General features: G+C 42.7%; 1 protein-coding gene across 1 annotated transcript in view; it reads left to right on the top strand.

The window, feature by feature from the left end:
- The first annotated feature begins 312 nt into the window (after nt 1-312).
- The window catches only part of Atp6v1c1 (ATPase, H+ transporting, lysosomal 42kDa, V1 subunit C1), a 45,655-nt gene continuing 29,979 nt past the window's right edge, over nt 313-15,988 (top strand). Inside the window, exons 1-2 of the mRNA XM_013012572.1 lie at nt 313-474; nt 14,478-14,642. Of these exons, the coding sequence (XP_012868026.1) occupies nt 14,511-14,642 (132 nt within the window). The 5' untranslated portion in view covers nt 313-474; nt 14,478-14,510. The remainder of the gene's footprint in view (nt 475-14,477; nt 14,643-15,988) is intronic.

The following is a 15,988-nucleotide window of genomic DNA, read 5'->3' as shown; positions in this document are numbered from 1 at the left end:
CACTCCCAGGTAAATTGCCCCCCCAAATTCCGCTGGACAAGCCCGGGCAGAGGGACGGAGAGAAGCCCTTACCTGCAGAAAGCCCAAAGGGGACAGGGATGGGGGTGAGGGGAGTGACGTTTCTGGGAGGCGACCCACACGCACACACGCACGCACGCACGCAGAGACGCTGAGAGGCGGGGAGCCCCTGAGCCCCGCCCACCCCGGAACCGCCAGGCCTCCGGCACTCTCTTAGCCCCGCCCTTCAGAGCCGCGCCTGCGCAATGGCGCGCACGTAGGCGGAGAGCCGCACACCGCGGTCAGCTGACTGCTTCCTCCCGCACGTGACTTGCTCTGTGGGCGCCCGGGGTCGAGGAAGTCGAGAGGCCGGAGCTTAGGTCCAGGAGGGATGGAGCGCTGAGCCGTTAACGTCTGTCAGGCTGCTTGCCTTTACACCTGCTGCTGCGGCTGCTTCTTCGTTTGACACCTTCCTGGGTCAGTGAGCGATGGCCGCCCCGCGAGGGGAGCCCTGGCCAGGCCGGAGCTGGTGCCGCTCTCGTCGCCTGGACGGGAGCTGGGGGCCGGCGGTGGGGTGGGGGGTGGGGACGTGTGAGCGGGACTGGCGGCTGCAGCTGGAGCCGGCCAGTTGGCTGTGGGCGCTTTCACACTGCCGTGCTCCTTGCCTGCAATCCTGGCCTAGGGTTCCGCTCTAGGGAAGAGGAAGGAGGGAAAAAAGGAAAGGGCACTGGGGATCACTCAGTAGCTGGGGCCAAATGAAGCTCAGAGGTTTGGGACGTTTCTTCTTGGGAAGGGGAGATCATAACGAATCCACGCCGCCTGATGAGGGGTTGCAAAGTGACAGTGGCCCAGGGAGGATCTGGGGGGTGTCTGAGAGGTCACAGCTAGCTCAGTGGTCGTCCTTGGGTGTACGCACGCGCGTGAGTTGGGGTGGTGGTGGCAGTTTTAAAGGCTTAAAAGCCCCACACTACAGACAGAGGACCAACCATCACTGAGGCAGGGAACTCATATTACTTCGTGTTAGAGTGGGGAAGGGGGAGACCAAAAAAAAGCCCAGAGAAGGAACTTACTGGGAGAGGCTCATAGGCAAATTGAATCACCTGTTGGGCAAAGGCGTAAGAAGGAAGCAGTGTTCTTTTCAGAGGAAAAAATTGGTATGCTAGGGAAAAATCGAGTGTCTCAGTGAGAACTCCGTCCTCAGCACTGCTTTGGGAGTTGTGGAGTAGGGTACACGTATCCAGACATTCGGAGTTCACATGTTTAGAAGAAAAGTTTCACACAAAAATCTTGAAAGTATAGGCTAGGAAGGTGGCTCAGTGGTAGAGTGCTTGCCTTGCATGCATGAGGCCCTGGGTTCGATTCCTCAGCACCACATAAGCAGAGAAAGCTGGAAGTGGCGGTGTGGCTCAAAGTGGTAGAGTGCTAGCCTTGAGCTGAAGAGCTGAGAGCCAGTGCCCAAGCCCAGAGTTCAGGCCCCTCCACCGACAAAAAACAAACAAAAAAACCTTGAAAGTAGTGTGAAGTTATAATTATTTTTTAAAAAAAGTGCAAAGTGCTTTGAAAGCACAAATGGGGTGGGGGATATGTGAACTGGCACAGGAGAAAATATCCTGTAGGAAAGAAAATGTGAGCTGGGTCCTGGTTAAGCCAGTGGAATTTGAACCCTTTGAAAGAAATGGGGAGAACTTTCTAAGCAGTGAAAGTCACAGGATTTGAAGGTCTGAAGATGAGGGATGAAAGTTTGTGGTGGGTGGCATTGTGCTTAGGTGGGAGATAAAGCTGAGGTCTAGTGATAAGGACTTTTTTGAGTTATACTCATTTACTTATTAATTCAACTAATATTGAGTGCATACCATATACCTGTACTGCAATTCTTAGGTTTAGAAAACAGGCAGAGTCTCTTAGCTTATAGTCTGAAGCTTATAGTCAAATGGAGAAGATAATTTTTTTCATAATCATCATGCACATGTGAAATGTGATTTGAAGGAATAAGAGTCGTTAAAGAGTTTACTGGGAATATGACCCTTATGGAAGACTCAAAGAAGTCTTTATTGAGTATATAACTTGACCTAAGAAATGAGAAGGAGCTGGACAAGGGTCTGTGAAGGTATACAATGAAAAGAACATTTCCAGGCTGAGAGAACTGCCAATGTCAGGTCTACAATTTTGAGGGATTGCAGGGAGGCTGCTGTGGTTGAAAAGTTGGGAGGTGATGTGAGACTGGGGTCAGTCTCAGACAGACTTTTCTCCAAAAGCAGAGGGAAGACAGTTAAGATTATAGGCAGTGTAGTGAGTCAGACTGTGGCTTTAGAAAAGGTAATTTTGTGAAGAATGTGGAGGCGTGGAAGAAGTGAATGAGGGAGACTAGTTTAAGAGGACATTGTTGGAAACCACAGGACTTGAAGGCACCCTTCTTTTTCCACTAAGGAGTTAAGAAAAATGTTTACTTATGTTTCCAGGGATTAGGGGATTGGAAAAGGAAAGTATAATTAAATTCTGTATCCCCCCCCCTTCCTAAGAATGGTGCCAAGCAGTTGTGAAATATGCAGGGGAGGCTGGATCATTTTGGAGTCAATGGAAGATTCTTTTGCAGAAATTTGGCCTTTCATATTTATCCCTTTGTATGGTAACCTATTTCAGAATAGTATTTTTTAATTAAAGTATAGTTGATTACAGGAAGTAATCAACTCTTTTCATGCTTGTTTGGTTCTCAAAAATCCTTGAAAGACAATAGGTGAAAAGTGCTATTCCTTGTATAGATAGGAACCTACCTAGATCCTTGGAACTGGAAACAGGTTAGTAAAATAATTTGCCTAAGTCTATCTAGCATGACTTCTGTGGTCTTCTGACTGCTAATAGTTCCTGCTGATTAGCTATCCAGTACTTACCATAATCACATCTAGTGAGAGAGAGAGAGAGAGAGTGTGTGTGTGTGTGTTTGTGTGTTTGCATTTGCGTTTGCCAGTCCTGGGCTTGAATTACACCTAGCGAGAGAGAGAGAGAGAGAGAGAGAGAGAGAGAGAGAGAGAGAGAGAGAGAGTGCCAGTCCTGGGCTTGAACTCAGGGCCTGGACACTGTCACTGAGCTTCTTTTGCAGGCTAGTACTTTACCACTTGAACCACTGGGCCACTTCTGGCTTTTTTTGTTTATGTGGTACTGAGGAATCAAACCCAGGGCTTCATGCGTGCTAGGCAAGCACTCTACCACTAAGCCACATACCCAGCCCTGAGATGAGTTTTTTGAAGTACATAATTATCTGTGATTTGGTTCCTCTGGTGGAATTTGTCTAGTAGGGACAGCTTTAAGGGTTTTGGCAATGATGGTCTGTGCTTAGGAACTATCTTTCTATGAGTTTGGGTAAAGTACTGCCATTTACAGACTAGCAGAAAGTGCTCAAGGGTCAATCACGGTTCTTTGGCAACAAGTGAGTCTTAAATTGTGCTGACCAAGTCTCAGGGTTGTGTCTTAGAATTTTAGGATTCTTTTCTTTTTTGGTATACCTTGCACATACTAGATTTAAAAATTTCAAGAAATAGTACTTGGGAACTAGCAAAATGCTGAGAACTAGGCGGCTAATTTAATCCTACTTTAAAATGCAACAGTAAATCATGAATGTTGTCATTCTCTCTCTCTCTCTCTCCTTTCTTTTTTCTCTCTCTCTTTTTTGCCCATCCTAGGGCTTGAATTTAGGGCGTGGGCACTGCCCCTGAACCTGTTAATGCTCAAGGCAAGCGCTCTACCACTTGAGCCACAGCACCACTTCTGGCTATTTTTGAATAGTTTATTGGAGATAAGAATCTTGGGGACTTGGGGCTGGGAAGGTGGCTCAGTGGTAGAGTGCTTGTCTTGCATGCCTGAGGCCCTGGGTTCGATTCCTCAGCACCACATAAGCAAAAAGAAAAAAGCCAGAAGTGGCAGTGTGGCTCAAGTGGTAGAGTGTTAGCCTTGAGCTGAAGAGCTGAGGGACAGCACCCAGGCCCAGAGTTCAGTCCCCACGACCGGACCCCAAAAAAAAAATCTTGGGGACTTTCCTGCCCAGGCTGGCTTTGAACTGCAATTCTCATATCTCAGCCTCCAGTGACTAGGATTGCAGGTATAAGCCACCAGTACCTGACTCAATTGCTAATCTTGATAATGAAACAATTCTTTTTTCTTTTGGTGCCAGTCCTGGGGATTCAACATAGGTCCTGGGTGCTGTCCCTGAGCATTTCTGCCCAAGGCTGACATTCTTCCATTGGAGCCAGAGTTCCAGATCTAGTATTTTTGGTAGTTAATTGGAGATAAGAATCTCGTAGATTATTCCTGTCTGGACTGGCTTTGCACTGTAGTCCTCAGTTCTGAGCCCCCTAAGTAGCTAGGATTACAGATGTGAGCAACCACATCTAGTGTTTGAAACAAAGTTCTTTTCCATTAGGAAATGTTATATACTACTGTTCAAACGTGTAATATACACTTACTGAGTTTAAATAAAGCTGGTTAGCATTGGAGCAGAAGTGCTTTGTTTATATTTGCGTTGGAGCAGAAGTGCTTTGTTTATATTGGGATAGTGGTAGGCTAAAATGGAGGAAGGGAAGAAAATGGAAATAAAAAGAAATAATTTGAAAATAGCATTGAGGTTAAACAGGTTAAACTGAGGTTAATATGAGGTTAAAATGATATGTTTTCTAAGTATTTTTATTTTGTGCTGGTCCTTTGGCTTGAACTCAGGGCCTAGGCGTTGTCCCTGAGCTTTTTTTGTTCAAGGCTAACACTCTACCACTTGAACCACAGCTCCACTTCTCAGTGTTTTTGGTGGTTAATTGAAGACAAGAGTCTCACAGACTTTTCATGTCTGGCCTGACTTAGAACCATGCTACTCAGTCTATAGCCTTCTCAGTAGTTAGAATTATAGGTATGAGCCACCTGCCCCCAAATCTAAGCATTTTATAGAGTCTACTAATGAACAGAAAGTTATTTGTAATTTAAGCTAATTAACATGTGCATTAACTCCACCCTGAAAGGTTTTCAGTGTGTACTAGTTCAGTGTTTCTTTTTTTTTTTTTGTCCGGTCGTGGGGCCTGAACTCTGGGCCTGGGCGCTGTCCCTCAGCTCTTCAGCTCAAGGCTAGCTAGCACGCTACCACTTGAGCTACAGCGCCACTTCTGGCTTTTTTTTTCTGCTTATGTGGTGCTGAGGAATTGAACCCAGGGCCTCAGGCTTGCAAGACAAGTGCTCTACCACTGAGCCACTTTCCCAGCCCTCCAATATATTTCTAGACTTCTTTTTTTTTTTTGAGTCGGTTGTGGGGCGTGAACTCAGCCTAGGCGCTGTCCCTCAGCTCTTCAGCTCAAGGCTAGCGCTCTACCACTTGAGCCACAGTGCCACTTCCGGTTTTCTGGTGGCTTATTGGAGATTAATGTCTCATGGACTTTCCTGCTTGGGCTGGCTTTGAACCAGATCTCAGCCTCCTGAGTAGCTAGGATTACAGGCCTGAGCCACCAGTGCCCAGCTTAGATTTCTAGACTTGTGTTTTTTTTTTTTTGCTGGTCATGGGGCCTGAACTCTGGGCCTGGGCACTGTCCCTCAGCTCTTCAGCTCAAGGCTAGTGCTCTACCACTTTGAGCCACAGCGCCACTTCCCGCTTTTTCTGCTTATGTGGTGCTGAGGAATCGAACTCAGAGCCTCATGCATGCAAGGCAAGCACTCTACCACTGAGCTACTTTTCCCAGCCCCAGATTTCTAGACTTCTTAAGGAGAGGTGTACTATTTGGTTTCAACATATGCTTCATGTACTTGGACTGATACTAAATGTTGCCCATACAGAGTCTGAAAGTAATGTTCTCATAATTTCATTTTTTGATGTCTTAATGTAATTTTTAGCATAAAACTGCAAAAATTTGTTATAATATTTCTTGGAAGAAGTTGTCTACTATAAAAACTTCATGAATAAGTCAAGTAGGTTTCCTTCAGTCCCAATTAAATGTAGGCATTAGTTGTGGGCAAGTAATTTCATTAGCTGTTCCCATGACTACAAGTGGAAATGGTAATAATACCTACTGTGAAATAAGTACAGAATTGATTAGCATATTAAATTGCTTATCACTGGGCACTAACTACATAGTGATATGTATTCAATAAGTAGTTACTGACCAGTTAATAAAATTTCATACTTCCTAGACTCATTAATTAGGAAAAGCCACCTTCAAGTCTTTACTTTGAAGAATTTCAGGCTTGAATACATTGTATCAGAGATATCAGCAACTTTAACAGAGAGTAGTGTTGTGGTCCAGTGCCAATTATGAATGACCATGTAAGTGACCAACCCTAAAGAAAAGGAAGTAACATTAATGGAAGACATGAGTGTGGATTTAGGGAATCGCCTGGAAGGAATTGTTTTCTCCCTTGAGTTACTTCTTGGTTTTCTGTGAAGAGGAGTCTGTGGGAGCTATATTCTGATGATGACTTTCAGACTCTTCAACTCTTCATACTTTTTGCCAGAAATTACTAGAAACTTTCCACCATTGAATTTTCTGTTACTACTTTCCTCCTCCCTGACCCTTCACCATATTTTTAGTCTTTATGATGGGCTCTGTGTGAAAGTAAAGTTCTCCTGCTGCAGATTTTTTTTCTTATGATCTGTGGCATGGAAGGATGGTACTTGTTTATAAAGATTAAATTTTCTCTCATATTTAAGTGTATTATATGAAATTTAGTGTTGATAGGATATGGAGTATTTTGGGGGGAGGTTAATAATTATTTATACTATAATTTTATTATAATTTATGTGGCACTGAGGAATCAAACCCAGAGCTTCATGCATGCTAGGCAAGCATGCTACCACTAAGCCACATTCCCAGCCCTCAATGTGGAGTATTTGTAAGTATTATTTTAGTTGAAAGTAAAACATGCATAGCTAATATTTATCAAAGATATATATTTAACAGTTTTGAAATTTTATTGTAAATTTTAGAAATATCTTTGAAAAAGAATTCCCTTTTACTAGAAATATCAACACAAGTTATGTTAGGAGGAAACTCCTCTTAAAGTCCCACTCAAATTGTTTGCTTTAGAAAGATAACAGGTTTACATTCAAGAGAGATGTTATACTTCTCTTTCTTTCTTTCTTTCTTTCTTTCCTTCTTTTGTTTCTTTCTCGTGAGGCTTGAACTCTGGGTGCTGACCCTCAGCTCTTCAGCTCAAACCAAGTGCTCTCCCACTTGAGCCACAGTGCCACTTCTGGTTTTCCAGTGGTTAGTTGGAGATAAGAGTTTCACAGACTTTTCTGCCTGGACTGGCTTTGAACCACGATCCTCAGATCTCAGCCTTTTAAGTAGCTAGGAGTACAGGCATGAGCCACCAGCACCCGCCATGTTATACTTTTTCTTTGTAGAATATTGGTGATAGCTAGGGTAGGATATGGCAGCTTTTAAAATGAATTGTTTGTGGAAAGTGTTTAATGATCAACCCATTTAAAAGTTGAAATGCAACTGGCTACTGATCCTTGTAATCACAGCTATTCAGGTGGTTGAGATCTGAGAACTGGGGTTCAGAGCCAGCTTGAGCAGACAAATCTGAGAGATTCTTATCCCCAATTAACCAGTAAAAAGCCAGAAGTGAAAGTATTGTTCAAGTGATATAGTACCAGCATTGAAAGAAAAACCTAAGCAAGAGTGTGAGGCCCTGAGTTCAAGTCTCAGTATCTTTACCTATAAACTCATATACGTGTGCACACAGAGTTGAAGTGCATATTTGGAAGACTCTGGAATTTTACTATTATCTGATGTATGCCTTTTGCTTGTCAAAATAAGCTTCTTTAGTAAAGTTGGTACAGTTATTATTTGTTGCTTCCAGGAACTTGGTTTCAACACCCTTCCTTGGTGGGGCTGTTCCAGTGTCTCATATAAAATGACATAGTATTTCCATGTAACTTGCATACATTTTCCCATATACTTTAAAATCATCTCTATAGTACCTGTATTACTTAATACAGTGAAAATGCTATGTAAATAGTTCTAGCTGGGCACTTGGGTGGCTCATGCCTCTAATCCTAGCTACTCAGGAGGCTGAAATCTGAGGATTGCAGTACAAAGCCAGCCTTGACTACAAAGTCCGTGGAACTTTTTTTTTTTTTTTTGGGTCCGGTCATGGGGCCTGAACTCTGGGCCTGGGCGCTGTCCCTCAACTCTTCAGCTCAAGGCTAGCGCTCTACCACTTGAGCCACAGTGCCACTTCTGGCTTTTTTCTTTTTGCTTATGTGGTGCTGAGGAATCGAACCCAGGGCCTCTGGCATGCAAGACATGCGCTCTACCACTGAGCCACCTTCCCAGCCCCCAGTCCGTGGAACTTTTATCTCCAGTTAACTATCAAAAATGCCAGGAGTCAGGGCTGGGTAGATGGCTTAGTGATAGAGTGCTTGCCTTGCAGTCATGATGCCCTGGGTTTGATTCCTCAGCACCACATAAACAGAAAAAAGCCGGAAGTGGCGCTGTGGCTCAAGTGGTAGAGTGCTAGCCTTGAGCTGAAGAGCTGAGGGACAGAGCCCAGGCCCAGAGTTCAAGCCCCACGACTGACCAAAAAAAAAAGCCAGAAGTGGAGCTGTGGCTCTAGTGGTAGAGTGCTGGCCTGAGCAGAAAAAGAAAAGGTCAGGGACAGCACCCAGACCCTCAGTTCAAGCCTCAGGACTAGCACACACAGCACAAAAAGTAGTTCTATATTGTTTAGGGAATAATGATAAGGACGAGTCTGCATATTCAGCGCAGGCACGTTTCCCCCCAGATTTTTGATCTGTGGTTGGCTGAATTCTCAGATGTGAAATGTGTGAATATGGAAGCTTTTTTTGGGGGGGGTCGGTCAAGGGGCCTGAACTCTGGGCCTGGGCACTGTTCTCAGCTCTTCAGCTCAAGGCTAGCGCTCTACCACTTGAGCCACAGCACCACTTCCAACTTTTTCTGCTTATGTGATGCTGAGGAATTGAACCCAGGGCCTCATGCATGCAAAGTAAGCACTCTACCACTGAACCACCTTCCTAGCCCAGGTTGACTATATTAAAGGTAAATTTTTTTTGCCTCTAGACTATCTTCTAGGCTTAATTTGTTGTGCAGTTTAATTTACTGTGAGAAATAACTGCATTTCAGAGACTACAGTATTGGTTTCAGGAAAGCATTAATGTTGGAGCGATTACTGGAGGTCACTGTCTTATTTTTTCTTTCTTTTTTTTTTGGGTCTGGTCGTGGGGCCTGAACTCTGGGCCTGGGCGCTGTCCCTCAGCTCTTCAGCTCAAGGCTAGCGCTCTACCACTTTGAGCCATAGCACCACATCCGGCTTTTTTTTCCTGCTTATGTGGTGCTGAGGAATCGAACCCAGGGCCTCATGTATTCAAGGCAAGTGCTCCACCACTGAGCCACCTTCCCAGCCCCCACTGTCTTATTTTCTGTGGTTACCCCTCTTTTGAGTCCTACTCTACTCATACATAGAATCTGTGCTAGCAGATATCCTGTGCAAGTCCAGCATCCCACCATTTGTGCTGATGTGTAACTTATTGCATTGTCTTTATTTTGTGTTTATATCAGTTATAGAAAAATAATACACAGGCTTTCTAACTTGCACAAATGAGAGGTATAGTAAGTAATATAATAGTTGCAGAGATGTAGACCAGGCCTACCTTTTTTCTCTCCCATTTTTCTTCCTTTTGTTTTGAAAAGCAGTATAATTATTGCAGGCAATATGGAAGTGTTTAATATGACTAGTGTTTTCCCTGTGCCTCTGCTTCTAGTTGGCATCTACATGGCAATTCCCCTCCCTGTCTACACATTGTACCTTCTCATATTGGTCAATACGTATGTAGATAGACTGTACCACCACCCCACCACTGTAGTCTCCTTGAAGACAGGGACTGCAGTTTTAAATCTTGCTTTCAGAGCCAAGCCACAATTCTGGGGACTTAAGCACCCTGTACAAAATGAATGATACAACCTTAAATTGAAAATGATTAGCACAGCTAAGTAAGAGATGTGTGGCAAAACACAAAATAGATAACTTGTCTTATTGTAGTGAATTACTTGGGTTAAATGGATATGTGGGCTCAGAGAGGAGTTGGGAGTATAAAAATGGGTTTAGTGCTGCATAAACTTAGTTGGGAAAAGGATTTTGTTAAAGGAAGCATGAGTTGATTTAAACAGGTAGAGAAAAGTTGTTTTGTGCGAAATTGAGGCAGAGGTAGACAGAGTAGGGAAGAGAACTAAAGGCAGGCCTGAAGTTATGAGGATAAAGCAGAGCTCAGAGTGAAGAAAAAAGGAAAGGGAATGTAACCAAATTCATTAGACCCCAATGTTCTCTGAACCTGGGTCTATAGAGGTAGGGTCACAGGGTTCAGCCAGACAAGGTAGAAGTGTTTTAAAATTTGACTAGTGTTTCCAAGTATAGTGTGTATCTCTTCAAATGGGAGAGCTCAAATGTTCTTAGATGCTGAGCATTCATTCTTCTCCGTTAGCATGGTGCAATAAAGAAAACATGGTCTTTGGAGTCAGACATCTACCAGTTGTGTGACATGGGATAGATTACCAACCTCAAGTATTCATAGGGTATTGTATGCATCAAGTAAGAACCAAAGGTAAAGAGTCCTCTTTTCTTTCCTCCTTATCTTTTAAAAGAGGGCTTCAGTTAAAAATTAGAGAAGTTTCTGTGATTTTCTTAGACATTTCTCAACTATTGTTTAGATTATTCACAATATTGTTTCCTTTGATCCCCGTGAAAGCCCAGTGAAGTGGATAGAGCAGGTACTTGTGTGTGTGTGTGTGAGTGCGCGCGCGCGTGTGTGCACATATGCATGTGAGCACATGTGCACAAGCACTCATGCCAGTCCTGGGACTTGAACTCAGGGCCTGGGCACTGTCCTCAAGGAACTTGAGCAAAAAAGTGACTGTGACTCACTTGAGTCACAGCTCTACTTCTAGCCTTTTTGGAAGTTAATTGGAGATGAGAATCCCATAGACTTTCCTGCCCAGGCTGGCTTCAAAGGTGATCCTCAGATCTCAGCCTCCTGAGTAGCTAGGATTACAGGCGTGAGCCACTGGCACTTGGCAGTTTAGGTAATTTAACACTATCAGGAAGTATAAAAAATATATTATCAAATATATTTTAACGGAGATAGGAAACAGCCAAGGCCAGGGTGGCCCATGGGAAGTAAAAAGTGTCAATGATTCCCATGTGCAGTGGAAAATAGAAAAAGAGGATGACAGGCCTTTATTATAAAAGGCAACTTCCTGAGAGAAGTTCTGGAATTAGTACAGTATAGTCCAAATCATGCTCTGTGCTGTTTATACAGTTGGAATTATTGAGACTATTGACCCAATGGGAGGATTATAGTGACCCAAGATGAGCATCACTTCTGGCTTTTTCTGTTTATGTGGTACTGAAGAATCAAACCCAGGACTTCATGAATGCTACTCAAGCACTATACTACTAAGCCACATTCCCAGCTCAGAAAAGTTAATTTCAAAGTTAGATTATTCTGTTCTCCAAATACACCATTTGAAAGTTCACTAAAATTTTACTTTTTAAATAAATTACTAAGAAATTTTACATTATCTGTATTAATATCGTCATCATTATTATTCATTTTGTGCTGGTTCGGGGGCTTGAACTCAGGGCTTGGGTATAGTCCCTGTGTTGTTTTTGCTCAAGGCTATCACTCTACCTCTTGAATAAGAACTCCATATCCAGCCTCTTTTTTAGGTGGTTAATTTGAGATAACAGTCTCATGGACTTTCCTGTGTGGGCTGGCTTTGAATGGTGATCCTCACATCTCAGCCTTGAGTGACTAGGATTACTACATTTTAATGTATGCAATTTATTTCAGATAAATAATAGATATTACAGATTAACAAACATCCATACACCTATTACCCAGATTTAACACACATGAACATTTTACCATTTTTTACGCTAGCTATTTTTCTTAAAATCTGGGGATATGACTCATTGTATAGTGCTTGCCTACTGTGCCTGAGGAACCGACTCTGATCCCCCTAGTGTGGGGACTTGCTCAATACCCTAGCACTGTGAAAACAAAGCAAAACAAAACAGAAACAAAAAAATCACTGTCAAAAAATAAAACCTTAGCTGGGTGTGGTGGCTCAAGTTTGTACTCTTAGCTACATGGGAGATAGAGATGAGAGATGAGGATTCTTAGTTGTAAGTCAGCTTGGGCAAAAAGAAGAGAAGAAAACTATCTCAACCAATGGCTCAGTGTGGTGGCTGGTGCCTGTTACTCCCAGCAATGTAAGGAAACACAAGTAAGAGGATTTCAGTCTAACCCTGTCTGGCATAAAGTAAGACCCCCTATTCCAAATAAACAACAAAATAAGAGATTCAGTATGTGGCTTAATTGTAGAGAGAAGCAAAAATCTTAGTCTTCTCTATGTGTATTTTTATAACTTTTGTAAGTATATAACTCTGTATAGAGTACACCATGTATATTTTATTTTATTTTTATTATTATTATTTTTTTTTTTGCCGGTCATGGGGCCTGAACTCTGGGCCTGGGTGCTGTCCCTCAGCTCTTCAGCTCAAGGCTAGCGCTTTACCACTGGAGCCACAGCACCACTTCCAGCTTTTTCTGTTTATGTGGTGCTGAGGAATCGAACCCAGGGCCTCATGCTTGCAAGGCATGCACTCTACCGCTGAGCCACCTTCCCAGCCCCACCATGTATATTTTAAAGTTGTGGATATGGACACTTTTATCTTGCTGGTTAGAAGTTGATAACAGCTGTGGTGAACAATTTGACAATACCCAAGAGAACTGGCAATGATTTATTTCAGTTATGATGAAGAAATCACTTCATCCCGGCCCTAGTGGCTCACTCCTGTAATCCTAGCTACTCAGGGCTACTAATGTGGCTGCATTTAGGTGGGAGATTGGCTGGGCAGGTCTCCCTCAGTGGTTGGCAGTTTTCTGCCATGAGAACCCCTTATCCTCCAGTATACTAGCTTGGTTACTTTCCATGGTTCTCTGAGAGCAGTAGTTGAAGGAACAGAAGTTAGAAGTTGCCAAGTCCTTGAGAGCTGGCTGCTGACCTTGCATAATGTGGCTCCCCTGTGTTTTGTTGGTCAAGTGAGTCAGAAGTCCGACTCTTGAAAGATTGGTAAGGCACACTGATTGTATAGCAGCATGTAAAGACCTGTTTCTTCCATCATTGAAGAAGACAATCTACCACAAGATTATGCAGTTCATCTGTTTTACTCTTGTCTGTCCTGAACTTTTTTCAAAATAGCAGACACATACACATGTACAAAGTTATTAACTACAGAATTGTTTATAATAAAGAACTTAACACTTTCAGAAGGCAAAAAGGTACTCAATTTTAGTTCATTCATATAGCAGAATTCCATGTAGTAATTAAAATGGATGAATTCTATCTTCATGGATCACTATGGATAATTGTAAAAAGTAGGTTGAACAAAAAAAATGAATATAGGTGTTATGATTTAAAATACCCCAGTGATGAACATTTTAACATTTGAAATACTTCCTGTAGGCTGTAGATTTTACCCCTTTCTTTTTCACTTTATATTGATGTCACAGTTTTTCTTTGAAAGACTTCATTAGAACTTTGGACTGGAGCAGCCACCATCCTTGTGTGGGCCACTTAAGCTGTACTGGCCAGATTAAGTACTTTGTTTGGGCTTGCCATAACTATCAAGTCTGTGTTTAGCCTGTGAGCCATTTGGGAAAATACAGCTCTTTGGCTTGAGAAATATAACTTGTCATCACTAAGAGCTAATAGAGAAGCAGCTTTGGGCCAGTGGTGTGGCAGCACGTCATGAGCAAAGTGTATGTCAGAGGAGGCCTATTCATTTCATCGTAGTAGGGAACAAAAAGAGAAGCTAGCATGGTGGCGTGTGCCTGTATTTCCAGCTTCTTGGGAGATTGAGGTAGGAAGATAGTGCGAGTCCAGAAGTTTGAGGCCAATATAGACAATATTTGAGATGCTGGCAAAAAAAAAAGAGGGGGCGCTGGGAAGGTGGCTCAGTGGTAGAGCGCTTGCCTTGCATGCATGAGGCCCTGGGTTTGATTCCTCAGCACCACATAAGCAAAAAGGAAAAAGCCGGAAGTGGCGCTTTGGCTCAAGTGGTAGAGCGCTAGCCTCGAGCTGAAGAGCTGAGGGACAGCACCCAGGCCCAGAATTCAGGCCCCACAACCAGACCAAAAAAAAAGAGTGGGGGACAGAAAAGAAACGGAGAGGAGGGGACATGGTCCTAATGCTCTCTTCAGGGGCACATCGACAGTGTTCTGAGTTCCTCCCACTAGGTCCCATCTCAGAAAGCTTTTACCATTTCTCAGCCACAGGCTGGGGACACAGCCTTTAACAATTTCTGCTAATGTCTATAGGAGACATTTTAGATCCAAACTAAAGAGATTATACTTTAGCACTTGTCTGAGACTCTGAAACACTAGAAACAAATTATATTAAATGTGTTTTTTTGTTCCTTTCACGTTATAGCCTCTCTCCATTTCCTAAGAAGTGGTAGAAAACATGACTGAATTCTGGCTTATATCTGCTCCTGGGGAGAAAACTTGTCAGCAAACATGGGAGAAACTGCATGCTGCAACTACGAAGAACAATAATCTTGCTGTCACTTCCAAGTTCAACATTCCTGATTTAAAGGTGAAGCTGCAATGAGCAAAAGCCTACGAGTTCCTTATTGGAGGAAGGGGGCAGTTCTCTTTTGGCAGAAGTGAGATCCCAGGTTCCTTTAGAGAAAAAGCTGCTCAGCTCTCACCATTGGCATAACTTGAAATGTATTCTTTTTTGTTGTTGTTGTTGATTGTAGATCTTGAACTCTAGGCCTGGGCACTGTCCCTGAGCTCTTCTACCACTTGAGCCACAGAGCCACTTCTGGCTTTTGCTGTTTATGTGGTGCTCAGGAATTGAACCCAGGGCCTCATGCATTCAAGGCAAGCACTTTACCACTGAGCCATCTTCCCAGCCCCTTAAAATGTATTCTTGTTCTATGAGAAGCTACAAGTAAACTACCAAAGGAAAAATCTTTCTTAAACTTTTATGTGCTTTTCTAAATTATAATGAGAAACTTTATGAAAATAAATACCCTTGCAAAATAGGATTTTTCAAAAGTCAAAATGATAGAAATATTTAAATATCACAGTGCCAATTTTTGTTATTAAATTAATATTTTGCTAATACTTTAAATGTGTTATCATAGCACCAACTCACGCATACTTGAAAAATCTAACATTATTTAACCCAGTTAATCTCTTTAACAGGATTAGTAATCAAGTAGCCTTTTGGGGGCAGACTATATCAGGATTTGAATTCAGGGCTCTATGTTTGCAAGGTAGGCACTCTACCACTGAGCCATTCTTCCAGCTCCTAATCTGTCCTTAACAGGTTTCCAGGAATCAGTTGATATACTTTTCTAAAGAATGGGAAAGATGGTGGTGTTTACATTTGCTAGTTTTGTAGCTTTTTTTTTTTTTCCAGGGCTGAGGACCAAACCCAGGGCCTTGCACGTGCCGGGCGGGCGCCCTTCCACTGGGCTAAACCCCCAGCCCCCATTTGCTATTTTTGAAACAGTCATATGTAGCATATATAAAATTAAAGAATACTTGAAATTACTTATTTTTGGCATAGTTTGGCATTGTGAATTCTTTGGGGACAGAATTTTTCTCCAAAACACAATTGTTTGCATATAATTCAGCTACAGATCCTCTGATATATACCCACAGACCTGCTCAAGAACCAATGTTGTAAAGCAGGATTTCAAATGACCCATTATCACTGGACATTATAAACACAGACCTCCCTAGACAAGTCCTTAGTGGTACTTATACCCATGAATAGAGAATTACCTCATATATCTAAAGATTGAAATATTTAGCAAACATCTTTTGCTACACTGTTACTTTAGGAAGTAAAATGCGGAGAATGATTTGTGAACATTTCAAATGAAGATGTATCATCTTTTTTAAAAAATAAAATGAATCAGACATGAT

This window comes from Dipodomys ordii, unplaced genomic scaffold (assembly GCF_000151885.1).
Source record: "Dipodomys ordii isolate 6190 unplaced genomic scaffold, Dord_2.0 Scaffold17, whole genome shotgun sequence".
Classification (NCBI taxonomy): Eukaryota; Metazoa; Chordata; class Mammalia; order Rodentia; family Heteromyidae; genus Dipodomys; species Dipodomys ordii.
This window is presented reverse-complemented; position numbering and strand designations above follow the sequence as displayed.